Source organism: Anomaloglossus baeobatrachus, chromosome 5, assembly GCF_048569485.1.
Source record: "Anomaloglossus baeobatrachus isolate aAnoBae1 chromosome 5, aAnoBae1.hap1, whole genome shotgun sequence".
Classification (NCBI taxonomy): domain Eukaryota; kingdom Metazoa; phylum Chordata; class Amphibia; order Anura; family Aromobatidae; genus Anomaloglossus; species Anomaloglossus baeobatrachus.
The window spans coordinates 232,892,501-232,906,396 of NC_134357.1; the positions used below are offsets into that span (position 1 = coordinate 232,892,501).

General features: G+C 48.4%; 1 protein-coding gene across 2 annotated transcripts in view; it reads right to left on the bottom strand.

The window, feature by feature from the left end:
* UNC93B1 (unc-93B1 regulator of TLR signaling) overlaps positions 1–13,896 on the bottom strand; it is a 112,605-nt gene that overhangs the window by 55,625 nt on the left and 43,084 nt on the right. For both annotated transcript variants that reach the window (XM_075347341.1, XM_075347340.1), the window contains exon 2: positions 5,012–5,124. In XM_075347341.1, coding sequence (XP_075203456.1) covers positions 5,012–5,107 — 96 coding nt within the window. In that variant the 5' untranslated portion in view covers positions 5,108–5,124. The remainder of the gene's footprint in view (positions 1–5,011; positions 5,125–13,896) is intronic.

The following is a 13,896-nucleotide window of genomic DNA, read 5'->3' on the forward strand; positions in this document are numbered from 1 at the left end:
ATGAAACAGATATAAACACATCTATATCACTGTTCACTTAATCACGTGTATTCAGTGTGAAAAAATATAATTAAATTTAATAATTTTATATATTAAAGGGTGATGAAACTTCATAAATATTCTCTTAAAAAATGTGAATCCTCTGCGAATGGTAACTAATCAGACTATTTACGGGGAAAAAAATACGCTTGCAAAGGAACGCTAGGAATAGGAGTGAAGGGCGCCTGCATGAAGGGTTTACTTAAGGTTGACACCGTGAGAAAAAACTAAATGTGCTTGCGCAAAAGGGTGATACAAGGTTATGGCCGTTTAAATGTTATGAATGAAAAAATGAGGAACACCAATGTTTTTAAGATGATGTAGAAGATATATTGCTTGGACAAAAGGAAAATATAAAATTTTTATACTAGGCACCTGTGACATTGAATTAATATTTTTATGTAGTCATTCTGATCACGAGCATTATTCTTTTAATATGTATTTCCCTTCTCTCTTCTTTCAACTAATTAAACTGTAATTTTTAACCTTACCCCCCTTTTTTTCGGGTTTGTGCAATTTTTTGGGTCTATACCATTTTTTGCTTTTCAGGGGATCTGACATCCCCCCATTTTTTCATTCATAACTTTTACACGGCCATAACCTTGTATCACCCTTTTGCGCAAGCGCATTTAGTTTTTTCCCACGGTGTCAACCTTAAGTAAACCCTTCACGCAGGCGCCCTTCACTCCTATTCCTAGCGTTCCTTTGCAAGCGTATTTTTTTCCCCGTAAATAGTCTGATTAGTTACCATTCGCAGTGGATTCACATTTCTTTTAAGAGAATATTTATGAAGTTTCATCACCCTTTAATATATAAAATTATTAAATTTAATTATATTTTTTCACACTGAATACACGTGATTAAGTGAACAGTGATATAGATGTATTTATATTTAGTTTATATCCGGTTCATTCCTTTCTATCACTCCAGTTTTTGTTTTTTTCATCTCTCATCCCTTTTTTCTGTATAAATACATAAATATAAATAAAGACAAAACACATTTTTTAATTTTTTTATTTTTATTTTTTAATCAAAATCCCTCTAGCATTTTTTTCCCTTTTTTTCTTTTCACCCGTACAACTCACCGTTTTAACAAAAGAAGTGTAGCCTTTTTTTCCTTCCCCATACATTTTTTAGCGTCTTCTTTCTTTTTTTTTTCCTTTTTTTTCTTCTTTTCTTCTCCCCTTTTTTTCCTTTCTTCTTTTTTTCTTTTTGTCAATTCCTACAACTTTAACGATTACCTCACGTGCCTATGAGTCACGAGGAGGATCACATAAGTGTATACGTGGCTTTTTACGTATATATATAGGAGCCTGCGGCCCCTCTTTTGTTGTATTATTCCCTGTATATTGTCCTGATGAAGGGAACGGATATATCCCTGAAACGCGTAGACCTGAGAAAATAAAAAGGGATTTACTAATATCCTCTGGACTCCTGTGGTTTTGGCGCGGTATTTAAACTTGCTTTTCTCCTGCCTTTGTAATCATCTTACCACTGCAGGACCGCTGCCTTCCACGCTATTTCCATGCTTAATAAGGGGTTGTGACTGGCACAATCTGACCAGGTGAGTGTTTTTTTCCCAACATTCACCCTATACCTGTTTACCGGATAAGACCCTATTTGCGCCTATTCTTTCCACAGTTTCTCTATACTCAGGGACATGGCGAAGGTAAGGAAGGCTGAAAAACAACCACCTTTGAACAAGAAACATAAGATAAAATGTCAAGACTGGGCCAAGAAATATCTTAAGACTGATTTTTCAAAGGTTTTATGGACTGATGAAATGAGAGTGACTCTTGATGGGCCAGATGGATGAGCCAGAGGCTGGAACAGTAAAGGGCAGAGAACTCCACTCTGTTTCAAGACGCCAGCAAGGAGGAGGTGGGATACTAGTATAGGCTGGTGTCGCGGGCGGAAGTGACGCCGCCGCTGCGCTCACTAACGCTCGGGTCCGGCGCTGCTGCGACTGCTGCTCGGTGGCTCGAGCGGTGGGCCGGATCCGGGGACTCGAGCGGCGCTCCTCGCCCGTGAGTGAAAAGGGTGGTTGGTTTGGGGGATTTAGTCTGTGACGCCACCCACGGGTTGTGGTGAAGATGGGCACCACCGCTGCTGGTGACGGAGATGCCGGGAGCGATGGTAGGGAGCAGCTGGGATGTTGTTTTCCCCCTCTGTGGGTAGGGGTCGGTGGTCACGGGGCCCGGTAGTGCGACGGGGAGGCAGGGTTGGTGAGGTGCAGGGTTGCAGGGACATCGCGGCGCGGTACCGGATGGCACGGGTGTACTCACTCAGTAAGAGATGCACAAAGCCCTCGGTAAACCAAACGGCTGGATGGACGGGTCCCGCAGCCGGCTGCAGTGTCTCTCCCCGGATAGGTGATGGCGGCTGTCTTTCCCTGCACCTTTGTGTACTGTTTGACTACGATGGATCCCCAACGGTAGTCCGCTCCCCGGTGTATGAATGCCGGAGGAGCCCGTTTGCCCGCAGTCGCTGGCCCTTGGATCTCTAGCCTTAGGTGGTAGCTGTATACCCTCACAGTGCGGACGATTGCCTTCTAACGGGTCTTTGGCTGTTAGGAAACCCCTGGGGTTCCTGTCACACTCGGATTTGACTGTTAACGGTGACTCCAAGCCTAGTCGGGGTCCGATGGCCCTGCCTGTGTGTGCTGGATTCACTTCGCTCCCCGGTCGGTACCGGCGGGCCACCGCCCAACCCCGGTCCTACGGTTCCGCGTTGATTCACCACTCCTGCAGACGGCCACCACCGTCTGCCAACCTTGCTGTTAGTACCTGGGCCACAAACCCAGACACTCTCCACTTTACTCCTCTCACTTCCACCTCTCAAACTACTCTGACTGCTTTTCCCGCCTCCAGGCCTGTGAACTCCTCGGTGGGTGGGGCCAACCACTTGGCTCTGCCCCACCTGGTGTGGACATCAGACACTGGAGGGAAGCAACAAGGATTTTGTGTTTGGTTAATGTTACTGTCTAGTGGGGGTGGGTGTGTGTGTGTGTTACCTGTGACGACCTGGCTAGTCCAGGGCGCCACACTGCTATCATCAAAGATGAACCTGTGGGACCTTTTCGGGTTGAGGATGGAGTGAAGCTCAACTCCCAGACCTACTGCCAGTTTCTGGAAGACAACTTCTTCAAGCAGTGGTACAGGAAGAAGTCGGCATCGTTCAAGAAAAACATGATTTTCATGCAGGACAATGCTCCATCACATGCATCCAACTACTCCACAGCGTGGCTGGCCAGTAAAGGTCTAAATGATGCAAAAATAATGACATGGCCCCTTTGTTCACCTGATCTGAACCCCATAGAGAACCTGTGGTCCCTCATAAAATGTGAGATCTACAGGGAGGGAAAACAGTACACTTCTCGGAACAGTGTCTGGGAGGCTGTGGTGGCTGCTGCACGCAATGTTGATCGTAAACAGATCAAGCAACTGACAGAATCTATGGATGGTAGGCTGTTGAGTGTCATCAGAAAGAAGGGTGGCTATATTGTTCACAAATTTTTTGGGGTTTTGTTTTTCATCTCAGAAATGTTTATTTCTAAATTTTGTGCAGTTATATTGGTTTACCTGGTGAAAATAAACACGTAAGATGGGAATATATTTGGTTATTATTAAGTTGCTTAATAATTCTGCATAGTAATAGTTACCTGCACAAACAGATATCCTCCTAAGATAGCCAAATCTAAAAAAAAACCCACTCCAACTTCCAAAAATATTAAGCTTTGATATTTATGAGACTTTTGGGTTGATTGAGAACATAGTTGTTGATCAATAATAAAAAAAATCCTCTAAAATACAACTTGCCTAATAATTCTGCACACGGTGTATATGCTTAGCTTCTGAACTATAAGATGCCGCTACAACTGTGACAGGGTTCCTCTAAAAATGTAAATTCATTTTTTTTCCCCTTAGTAATCCCTTTGAAATATCAGCTCCAGTGTTTAATAATAAGGGCGGCTTTGCACACTACGACATCGCAGGTGCGATGTCCGTGGGGTCAAATCGAAAGTGACGCACATCCGGCGTCACTTGCGATGTCGTAGTGTGTAAATCCTAGATGATACGATGAACGAACGCAAAAGCGTCGTTATCGTATCATCGGTGCAGGCTCCGACATTTCAATAATGCTGGTGCCGCGACAGGTACGATGTAGTTCCTTGTTCCTGCGGCAACACACATCGCTGTGTGTGAAGCCGCAGAAACGAGGAACATCTCCTTACCTGCCGCCAGCGGCTATACGGAAGGAAGGAGGTGGGCAGGATGTTTACATCCTGCTCATCTCCGCCCCTCCGCCGCCATTGGCTGCCTGCCGCGTGACGTTGCTGTGATGCCGCACAACCCGCCCCCTTAGGAAGGAGGCGGGTCGCCGGCCAGAGCGATGGTCGCAGGGCAGGTGAGTGCATGTGAAGCTGGCGTAGCGATAATTATCGCTACGCCAGCTATCACAAGATATCGTACCTGCGACAGGGGCGGGGACTATCGCGTGCGACATCGCAGCATCGGCTTGCGATGTCGCAACGTGCAAAGCCCGCCTAAGAGAGCTCATTGTTTAAAAAAAAAAAATAATGGGTGAACTTAAAAAAAATACACCATTAAAATCTATTATTCCGAAAAAACAAATGAAATCTGGACATCAAGCCATAAAACACCACCACCAGGCATGATAGGGTTATGGGCACTGTAATTATAAAGACTCATTCAGAAGTTGGTGAAACATGGTCCTAGTAAGGACTGCAATGCACACACTAGCTACAGGTCTTCTTACTCAAACCTGACAGGCTCATAGACATATATGCGGCAGTTGAGAGTGGTTCTGGACCCACATCCAGTCCATACATCATGGTCCATACTCTGTCCATGGTTCACTGACATCTGAATGAGGCTTAAAAGATCGTTCTTGTACGTAGGTGGACATAGGTATACTCAGTAGTGGCAATTATTTAATTTATATAACCTACCTGTTCATTACCATCCAATACTCGGGTATTCTGTGGCTGCCCAACTCCATCAGCTGCCATCCCATTAATACTGGCATCATGATATAACTGAGACATGATCTTTCTTTAAGTTCCTAAAAATACAAATAAAAAAGTGAGCTGTGCATATTATATGTAAAGTCTGTCTACAGTACAGGGAACACTACCTGACACCTATAATGCAGGGTTACATACGTCTTCAAATCATTTCCAAGGAAAACAAGCAGCTGCTTTAATATGACTGAGCCTATCATGAATGACACTAAGAGCACTACATGTGACTTTATTCTCTAATGGGAAATTTATCCAAATTTGGGTGAAATTTATTTTGTTGATATTTTACACAGTCTTGGTCCATAAATGGTCTCCTGGCATGTATTAGATAATGTGAGAGTACCACAGAAGTTGAATTCAGAGGCTTTAGCCTTCAATAATTTCCACAACAAAGGAGCAGAACACACTTAAAGATTTGAGTTGACTCCATCCAAATTTGCCAAACAAGCAGATTTTACAAGGAAATTCGATTCTTAGGGAAGTTATTCTCCATGAATTGGATGTTCCTATTTACAGTGTGATACTGGAGCATAATAAATGTAAGATAAGAAATATTGTCATATTCACCTCAATAGTGACCTCTCCGGTAGCCTCTGCTTTTTGGAGCCTCCTTCACATGGAGTCTCAGGCCCAGTGTTCCCTCTAGGCCAGGACTTATGGCCATGAGCAGGCCCCCCGAGGTGACTGTATGCAGAAATTCAATTAGCGAGCACAGTGACCTTGTGGGGCCTGCTCACGGCCATAAGTCCTAGTGATCACCAGGCCGGAGATGTGGTATAAGGAAGCGATTGAGGTGAGCAGTGAGTTTTTTCTCTTTTTACCTTTTGTCAGCACTCCATTGTTTAGCAATATGTAAGCCATAACTGCCAACCATTTTGCTGAATTTGCGCAAAGCGAATTACAAAAAAATATTCTTCAGAATGCAAATTTTTGTAAAATTCGAGAACTCAATTCCACTCAAATAAATTCGCCATCTGTACTAAAGACTTCTGGGTCTAATGTATTTGATACAAATAGTGGTTTGCTTAAACATTGGGGTTTTTTTTTCAGATAAGGCAAAGAGCTCAGTGTACCTTATGGTTTTAACTGTTTTCCTGTAAAGTCCATAGCTCATACCTGGCAAACCAGCAGTCCAGGATCTATTTGATACGTCCTATCTACTAATGCCTATATCTTATAGTGGATCACAGCTACAGCATTGATCTTAGCTCAGTTTCAAACTGAGATTCTCATGGACCAGGGCATTTATCAGGGATTAATGAAGAGCTGCATATGTCAGCATTATCACTTCCAACCCTCATTTTATTTTATATCTTCGGGTGGCATGTGACTACAGAGGCAATTCGGATCTCATTTTGAAGCCAAGAATCTTAATCATTGCTGTAGCTTAGCCAGACTAAGATACGGTTTGTTAAATTGCCCTTCCTCCATGTTCTACAACTGTACACTTATGTCCCGGATGTGTACCGCCCCAGCAGCGGTCGAACCGCTCAGATCCGGGCGTCGCTCTCCGTGGACCTGGGGGCTCGGAGTCACTCCGAAACGTGATGGGGGGTTATTTACAGGAGAGTTAGGTAGTTTGTGATGCCACCCGTGGTGTGCGGTAATAGGGAGTACAGCCGCTGCCGTTGGGAGTACCCGAGGTGATGGAGTGGGGCAGCCAGATGACGTTACACTCCACGGGTAGGGAAAGGCCCCGGGACCCTGAATAGTGGGATGGATTGCAAGGGGGAGCGTAGACTCACTGGTAGCAGGGGTTAATCAGGTACTCACTCAGAAGGAAAGCAGACGCTGACAACGTGGTAAACCAAGTTTCTGAGTGCCGATGACCTCTTGGGGAGCTCGTCCGGGTTCCGTCCCCTGCAGATGTACCGCCCCCACGTCAGCGGCCGAGCCGCTCAGATCCGGAGCCGCAGTGGCTCGAGGGGTCTCCGGATCCGGGGGGGTTCGCGCGGACACTCAAATTAAAAAGGAAGAAAGGGGGGAAGTATGTACAGGGGATTTAGAAAGTTCGTGACGCCACCCACGGTGTGTGGTAATGTAGGAGACCACCACTGCTGTTGGGGGGAAGCCCGGTGGCGATGGTGTAGCAGCTGGATGTTTAACCCCTCCGTGGGTAGGGGGTTTGTGCTCCGGGGCCCGTTGGGATGTTGGAGATTGGGGTGCCGTTGGGTAGAGGAAAAGGGGCTTTTCAGTGTACTCACTCAGTCCAGGAATAATAACACCGACAGCTTGTAAACCAGAGATCTGAGCACCACTGCAGCCTAGAGGGAGCACGCTGGGATCCGTGCCCTTGGTGTTGCTGTTAGCCTGTGGCCTTTTCCGTGGCACCTTCTCACTAGTTGGACCCTCAAGCTTGAAACTTTTCGGGTCCTGCTCACCCGTATGGCTAACGGAGTGAGCTTGCTCTCAGGGTTCACGCGTAGGATTTCTTTGGACTGTATTTGGGAAAGTCCTATCCTATCGGTGCGCTAGTACCCTGATTTTGGAGCAGGTTAGGGATGAATCTTGAAGTCTTCACCCCCGTCGAGTAAATTACCGGGACGCGTGAAGCTACTTTCCGGCCTGGGGTCCACGTACCCCTATTCCAGCTTAGCAGCCCACTGTTGTGCCTGACAGGGTGTGGTGCGAGGTGTGATTGGGATTTTGGATGCTGGTGGAGGCAGTACTGCAGGTTTGGAAACCAGAACCATGGGGGGTTGTGTACTGCACTGGGAGATAAAGAGCATGCAGTACCCTGTGATGACCTGACTAGTCCAGGGGCGTCACCCTTACATCTATTAATGGGTTGCCCCTCTTTTACATGGCAGAATTCAACAAATCAATAGGTAACCATGGCAAACCAAACTCACAAAAATAGCTGTAGCAAGCATCCAACCATATGCTCCTTCTCACCACACTTTCTAAAATTCAGTGTGGACAAAACTGGACACATTATCTTTTCTCCATCTCACTCAACCCCCTTCCAGATCTATGTATCACAATATATTAGATTTCACCTTCCCTGTATCATAAGTATGCTGCCTTGGTATAACTTTATAACCTTCAAACTACACATTCAAGCTGTTACCGCTTCCTGCACCCTCCAACTTAAAAATATGTCCCGAATCTACCCTTTCCTCAGCCCCAAATCTACTAAAATGTTAGTACATATTCTTATCACCTCCTGCCTGACTACTGCACTGGCCTTCTCAGTGGCCTCTGGACTAAAGGATGCTTTACACGCTGCAACATCGCTAGCGATGTCGAGCGCGATAGCACCCGCCCCTGTCGTTTGTGCGACATTTGGTGCTCGCTGCCGTAGCGAACATTATCGCTACGGCAGCGTCACACGCAAATACCTTGACAGCGACGTCGCTATGACCGCTGAACAATCCCTCCTTCAAGGGGGAGGGGCGTTCGGCTTCATAGCGAGATCACAGCGGCGTCACTAAGCGGCCGGCCAATAGAAGCGGAGGGGCGGAGATGAGCGGGACGTAACATCCCGCCCACCTCCTTCCTTCCTCATTGCCGGTTGACGCAGGTAAGGAGATGTTCGTCGTTCCTGCGGTGGCACACACAGCGATCTGTGATGCTGCAGGAGCGACAAACAACATCGTACCTGTGGCAGCAGCGATATTAAGGAAATGAACGACGTGTCAACAAGCAACAATTTTTCACGTTTTTGTGCTCGTTGATAGTCACTCATTTGTGTCACACGCTGCAATGTCGCTACCGGCGCCGGATATGCGTCACTAACGATGTGACCCCGACGATATATCGGTAGCGATGCCGCAGTGTATAAAGCACCCTTTACATTCTTACCTCTCCTGTCTAACCTAAAATCCGTTGCTCATTTAAAGAATCACGCCCATGAAATTTTTTTTTTTATAAATCTGGCTATATGTGTTTGTAGTGCATTGTGGGATTATTTAATATACTGACCTACTGCCTTTTTTCTCACAGATCCAGTGTAGTTTTATTACAAAAAAAAAAAATCTTCATTGGAGTGCTTCTTTGATCCATACCTCCCCTCACTACTAATCCAGATCTCCCCTCACTACTAATCCACCTCTCATCTCACTACTAATCCACCTCTACCCTCTGCCAATCCCTCCTCTGGCTTTCAGTTCCCCAGCAGCTCAAGTTTAAATGACTAATAATGAACTCTTAAAGCTGTCCATAATCTGTCTCTGTAATAAATCTCCAAAGTAATCTCCCGATGCCTTTCCACATGTAATCTCTGCTCCTCTCATGACCCTCTTCTCTCCTACGCTCTCATATGTTCCTCACCCAGTCACCTCCAATACGTCTCCAGACTATCTCCCATCCTCTGGAATTCAGTACCTCGGCAAGGCCGATTGTCCCCCACATTTGGAACCTTCAGAGGTAACCTGAAAACGTATCTCTTCAGGAAGGTCTACAGTCTGCAAAACCCTGTTGTCCCCTCACTACCTCTGAAGCAGGTGTATCCTCCAACCTCTCATCTCCATTAAAATGTTAATTGTAAGCCCCTAAAGGATAGCAAAATCGTCGTAATCGTATCATCGGTCTGTCATTTCCATAATTTGGAAATGACCGATGTTACGATGTTGTTCCTCGTTCCAGCGGCATCCTACATCGCTGTGTGTGAAGCCGCAGGAGCGAGGAACATCTCCTACCTGCGTCCTGCGGCTCACGCCAGCTATGCGGAAGGAAGGAGGTGGGCGGGATGTTTACGTCCCACTCATCTCCGCCCCTCCGCTTCTATTGGCCACCTGCCATGTGACGTCGCTATGACGCCGCACGACCCGCCCCCTTAATAAGGAGGGGGGTCGCCGGCCAGAGCAACGTTGCAGGGCAGGTGAGAGCTATCACCGTGATATCACAGCTGCGACGGGGGCGAGGACTATCACGCTCGGCATCGCAAGCATCGGCTTGCGATGTTGTAGTGTGCAAAGTGACCCTAACACTGCACTGACTACTTTCCCACACCCGGGCTGTCTAGACTCCTTGGTGGGCATCTTCCAACCGCCTGGTTCCGCCCCCTGGTGTGTCCATCTAGCCCTGAGGGGGGTGACTAGGGTTTTAAAGGTAGGCTGATGTCACCTGTGAGGGAAAGGTGTAGTGCTGGGGCCTATTTGTGACTACCTGGCCCGGCCAGGGCATTACACATGCCGCTGGTTGTTCGGCGTTCCTGCGGCACCACACATCGCTGTGTGTGACACCGCAGGAACGACGAACATCATCCTACCTGTGTCCACCGGAAAAGAAGGAAGGAAGGAGGTGGGCGGCATGTTACGGCCGCTCATCTCCTCCCCTCCTCTTCTATTGGACGGCCGTTTTGTGATGCCGCTGTGACGTCGCTGTGATGCCGAATGCACCTCCCCCTTGAAGGAGGTATTGTTCGGCAGCAACAGCGACGTCGCTGAACAGGTATGTCGCATGAACGACCGGGGCGGGTGCTATTGCTAGCAACATTGCTAGTGTACCGCCCTGGGGCTCGGCCGGCTGCCGAGCCGCTCAGATCCGTGCTCGTCGGTGGGTGGCTCGAGCTCCTCACGGACACGGGGGTCACGTCGCTCTGAAGGGAGGTTGTTGGCGCTATGTGAAGAGGGGTGGTGATGTACGGTGGGGTGGTCCACGGCCGGGGCCGCGGTTGTTTGGGGGTTTTAAGTTTGTGACGCCACCCACGGGTTGTGGTGAATAGATGGACACCACCGCTGCCGTTGACTAGGCTCCCGGGGACGGTGTTGCGCAGCTTGGTGTTAACCCCCTCCGTTGGTAGGGGGGTGATGGTCCCGGGGCCCGTGGAAGAAGGGGGCTAGGGGAGTGCGTGTCGTTGCGATGCGGTGCAGTGCTGCGCGCGGCCCGAGGGCACTGTTGTACTCACTATGACAGACACACTGGAGTCTCTGGTAAACCAAACAAGATGGTAGACAGTGCCCGCAGCCGGCTGCGCTTCTCCCCTTTTCAGGTTGGTGGTTTTCGCTTTTCTCCTGCACCTTTCTTTAAGTAGAATCGTGACTCCTATGCCTGAGCAACGGTAGTCCGCTCCCCAGCTTTGTGTGTGCCGGGAGAGCCCTTTTGCCTGCAGATGCTGGCCCGTGGGATCTCTATTAGTGCTGATCGGATCCGGACTGTAAACGTCCGAATCCGCGCGGTTTCAGCGCTATCCCTGGGCCAGACCCAGGCGCAGGATTCCGGCTGCACGATCCAGAATTGGCAATTAATAAAAATGAAAAAAAAAACAATAAATAAATGAGTGTTTCATACTTACCGAGACTCTGTCATGGCGGCACACTGCTTCCAGGTCGCGCTTTCACTTCCTGTGCTGTGCACGCAATCACACAGCTTCCGTGTTTTTCCCGCCCACCGGCTGTCCTCTCAACTGTGATTGGTTCCTGGCTGACGCGCCCCCAGCCTGTGACAGTCTCTGCCGCGGTCATCGCTTATCGCGGCTCAGTAATGGGCTGCACTCAGAGCGGGCAGCCGTGCTCTATAGCTGCTCGCTCTGAGATGTAGCAGAGCTGGATGTGTCGCCGCGGGACTTTTCCTGTGGATTACGTCGGAGCTGCAGGGTTTGTTTGGGACTTAATAAAGTGGTGAAGGAGGAGTGTTTTGTACTTTATTTCAAATAAAGGATTTTTCTGTGTCTGTTTATTTACTGTTACTTACAGGTTTGAGTGATGCACGTATCTAATAGACTCCTGTGCCATCACACTAACCTAGGGTTTAGCGGCAGCCGTACGCCGCTGCTAACCCTTGCTATTACCCCGACTGGAACCACATCACGCCAGCGGGAAGAGCCAGTAGCGCACACCAGTATGGTCGCATCTAACAGATGTGGCATTACCGGACGGCTGCGGGCTGAGGATATACCAGCCCCCATCCGGCGTTATCTTGGCTGGGGATGAAGATTAGGTGGGAACCGCACGTCGTTTTTTTTTTATTATTAAAAAAAAGCAAGCGTTTTTTTTCTACGCCGCAGTCACACTTGTGAGGAACTCCCGCGAGTCTGACATCGCAGAACAGCTGCACACTTCTGACAGGAGCGTGCATGTGTTTCTAGGTACATGCACGCTCATGTTCAGACAGCAGAAGGCTGTGCCGGGTGATGTCAGACCCCCACGAGTCTGACAGCGCATCACCGACGCAGCTGCAGCTGCGGTGATTATTACATTTTTACACCATATGCCGGCACCCAATCTACACGTCCTGGCAAAAAAACGCGGCTAAAATTGCGAAAAAATAACCGCGGCAAAAAACGCGACATAAAAATTGCGTCAAAACACCGCGTTTTTTTGCCAGGAGGTGTAGATTGGATGCAGGAATATGGTGTAAAAATCACAGCATCAAATTTGCATCCCTTGGCCCCCAGAAATAAAAAAAATAAAAAAATTCTGCCACAGGTAGAAATTTGTTGCTGAAAGCTGGTGCAGACGATTTCAGCACCAAATGTTCACCTCCTGGCAAGAAATCGCGGAAAAAAATCGCGGAAAAATTACCGTGGCAAAAACCGCGGGATAAAAATTGCGTCAAAACACCGCGTTTTTTTGCCAGGAGGTGTAGATTGGATGCAGGAATATGGTATAAAAATTATAGCACAAAATCTGTATCTCTTAGCCAAAAAAACTGCGCTTTTTCTGCTAGGAGATACAGGTCTGTGAACTCAGTGACCTCCACCCGAGGTCAGGTTACCTGCGATCACAGATGAAGGACCGTGGGAACCTCCAGCTGTGACCGCAAATGACCTGAGTGACGTCACCGCTCAACGCACAGCTCATTCATTCTCTGGAGCTCACAGAGAGCGGTCGGTCGTGCCGCTTTCTGTAATATTCAGATGTAGCAGAGCTGAAGCAGCGTGGGACTTCTCCTGTGGATTACGTAAGAGCTGCAGGGTGTTTGGGGTTAACAAAGAGGTGAAGCAGGTGGTGTTTTGTACTTTATTCCAAATAAAGGATTTTTCTCTGTGTCTTGTTTATTTACTGTCATTTACAGGTTTGTGTGATGCAGGTATCTGATAGACGCCTGTGCCATCACACAAACCTAGGGTTTAGCAGCAGCCGTGCGCCGCTGCTAACCCCTGCTATTGCCCCGATGGCACCGCATCACGCCACCGGGAAGAGCCAGTAGCGCACACCGGTATGGTCGCATCTAACAGATGCGGTATTACCGGACGGCTGCGGGCTGAGGATATACCAGCCCCCAGCCGGCGTTATCTTGGCTGGGGATGAAAATAAGGGGGACCGCACGTCGTTTTTTTTTTTTACCTTCACCGGAATCACACATGCGAGGGGCTCACGCGAGTCTGCCATGGCAGCACCCGGCAGCCTCGCACGTGTAACTCTGGGCACTGTATACTCACCACAGATACAGCACGACAGCTGGGGCTGCAGCCGCGCGCTATAACTGTGCTGCCGAGTGTTTACCACCGTGAACAGAACTGACAGACACAGTGCACTGCTTTCCCCGCCCACCGGCCATCCTGGCGCCTGTGATTGGTTGCAGTTAGCTGACATGCTCCCACTCAGGATGGGGGCGTGTCTAGCTAGAACCAACGCGAGCCGGTGGGCGGGGAAAACCATGAATATTGAATTGTTGCTCCGGAAGAAAATAGCGTGACCCGGAAGGAGTGTGCCGCCATGACAGTGCCCCGGTGAGTATGCCACGCTCACTCCTAGCCTCCACAAACGTTTTTACCCTCTGGATTCCGGTCCCCATTGACTTATATGGGCACCGGATTCCGGAGCGGATCGGATTCTTTTTTAAATCTGTTAGTGATCCGCCGGCCCCAGATTATTGGCCATTCGATCAGCTCTAATCTCTATGCCTGGGCAGTGGCTTTCTATCCC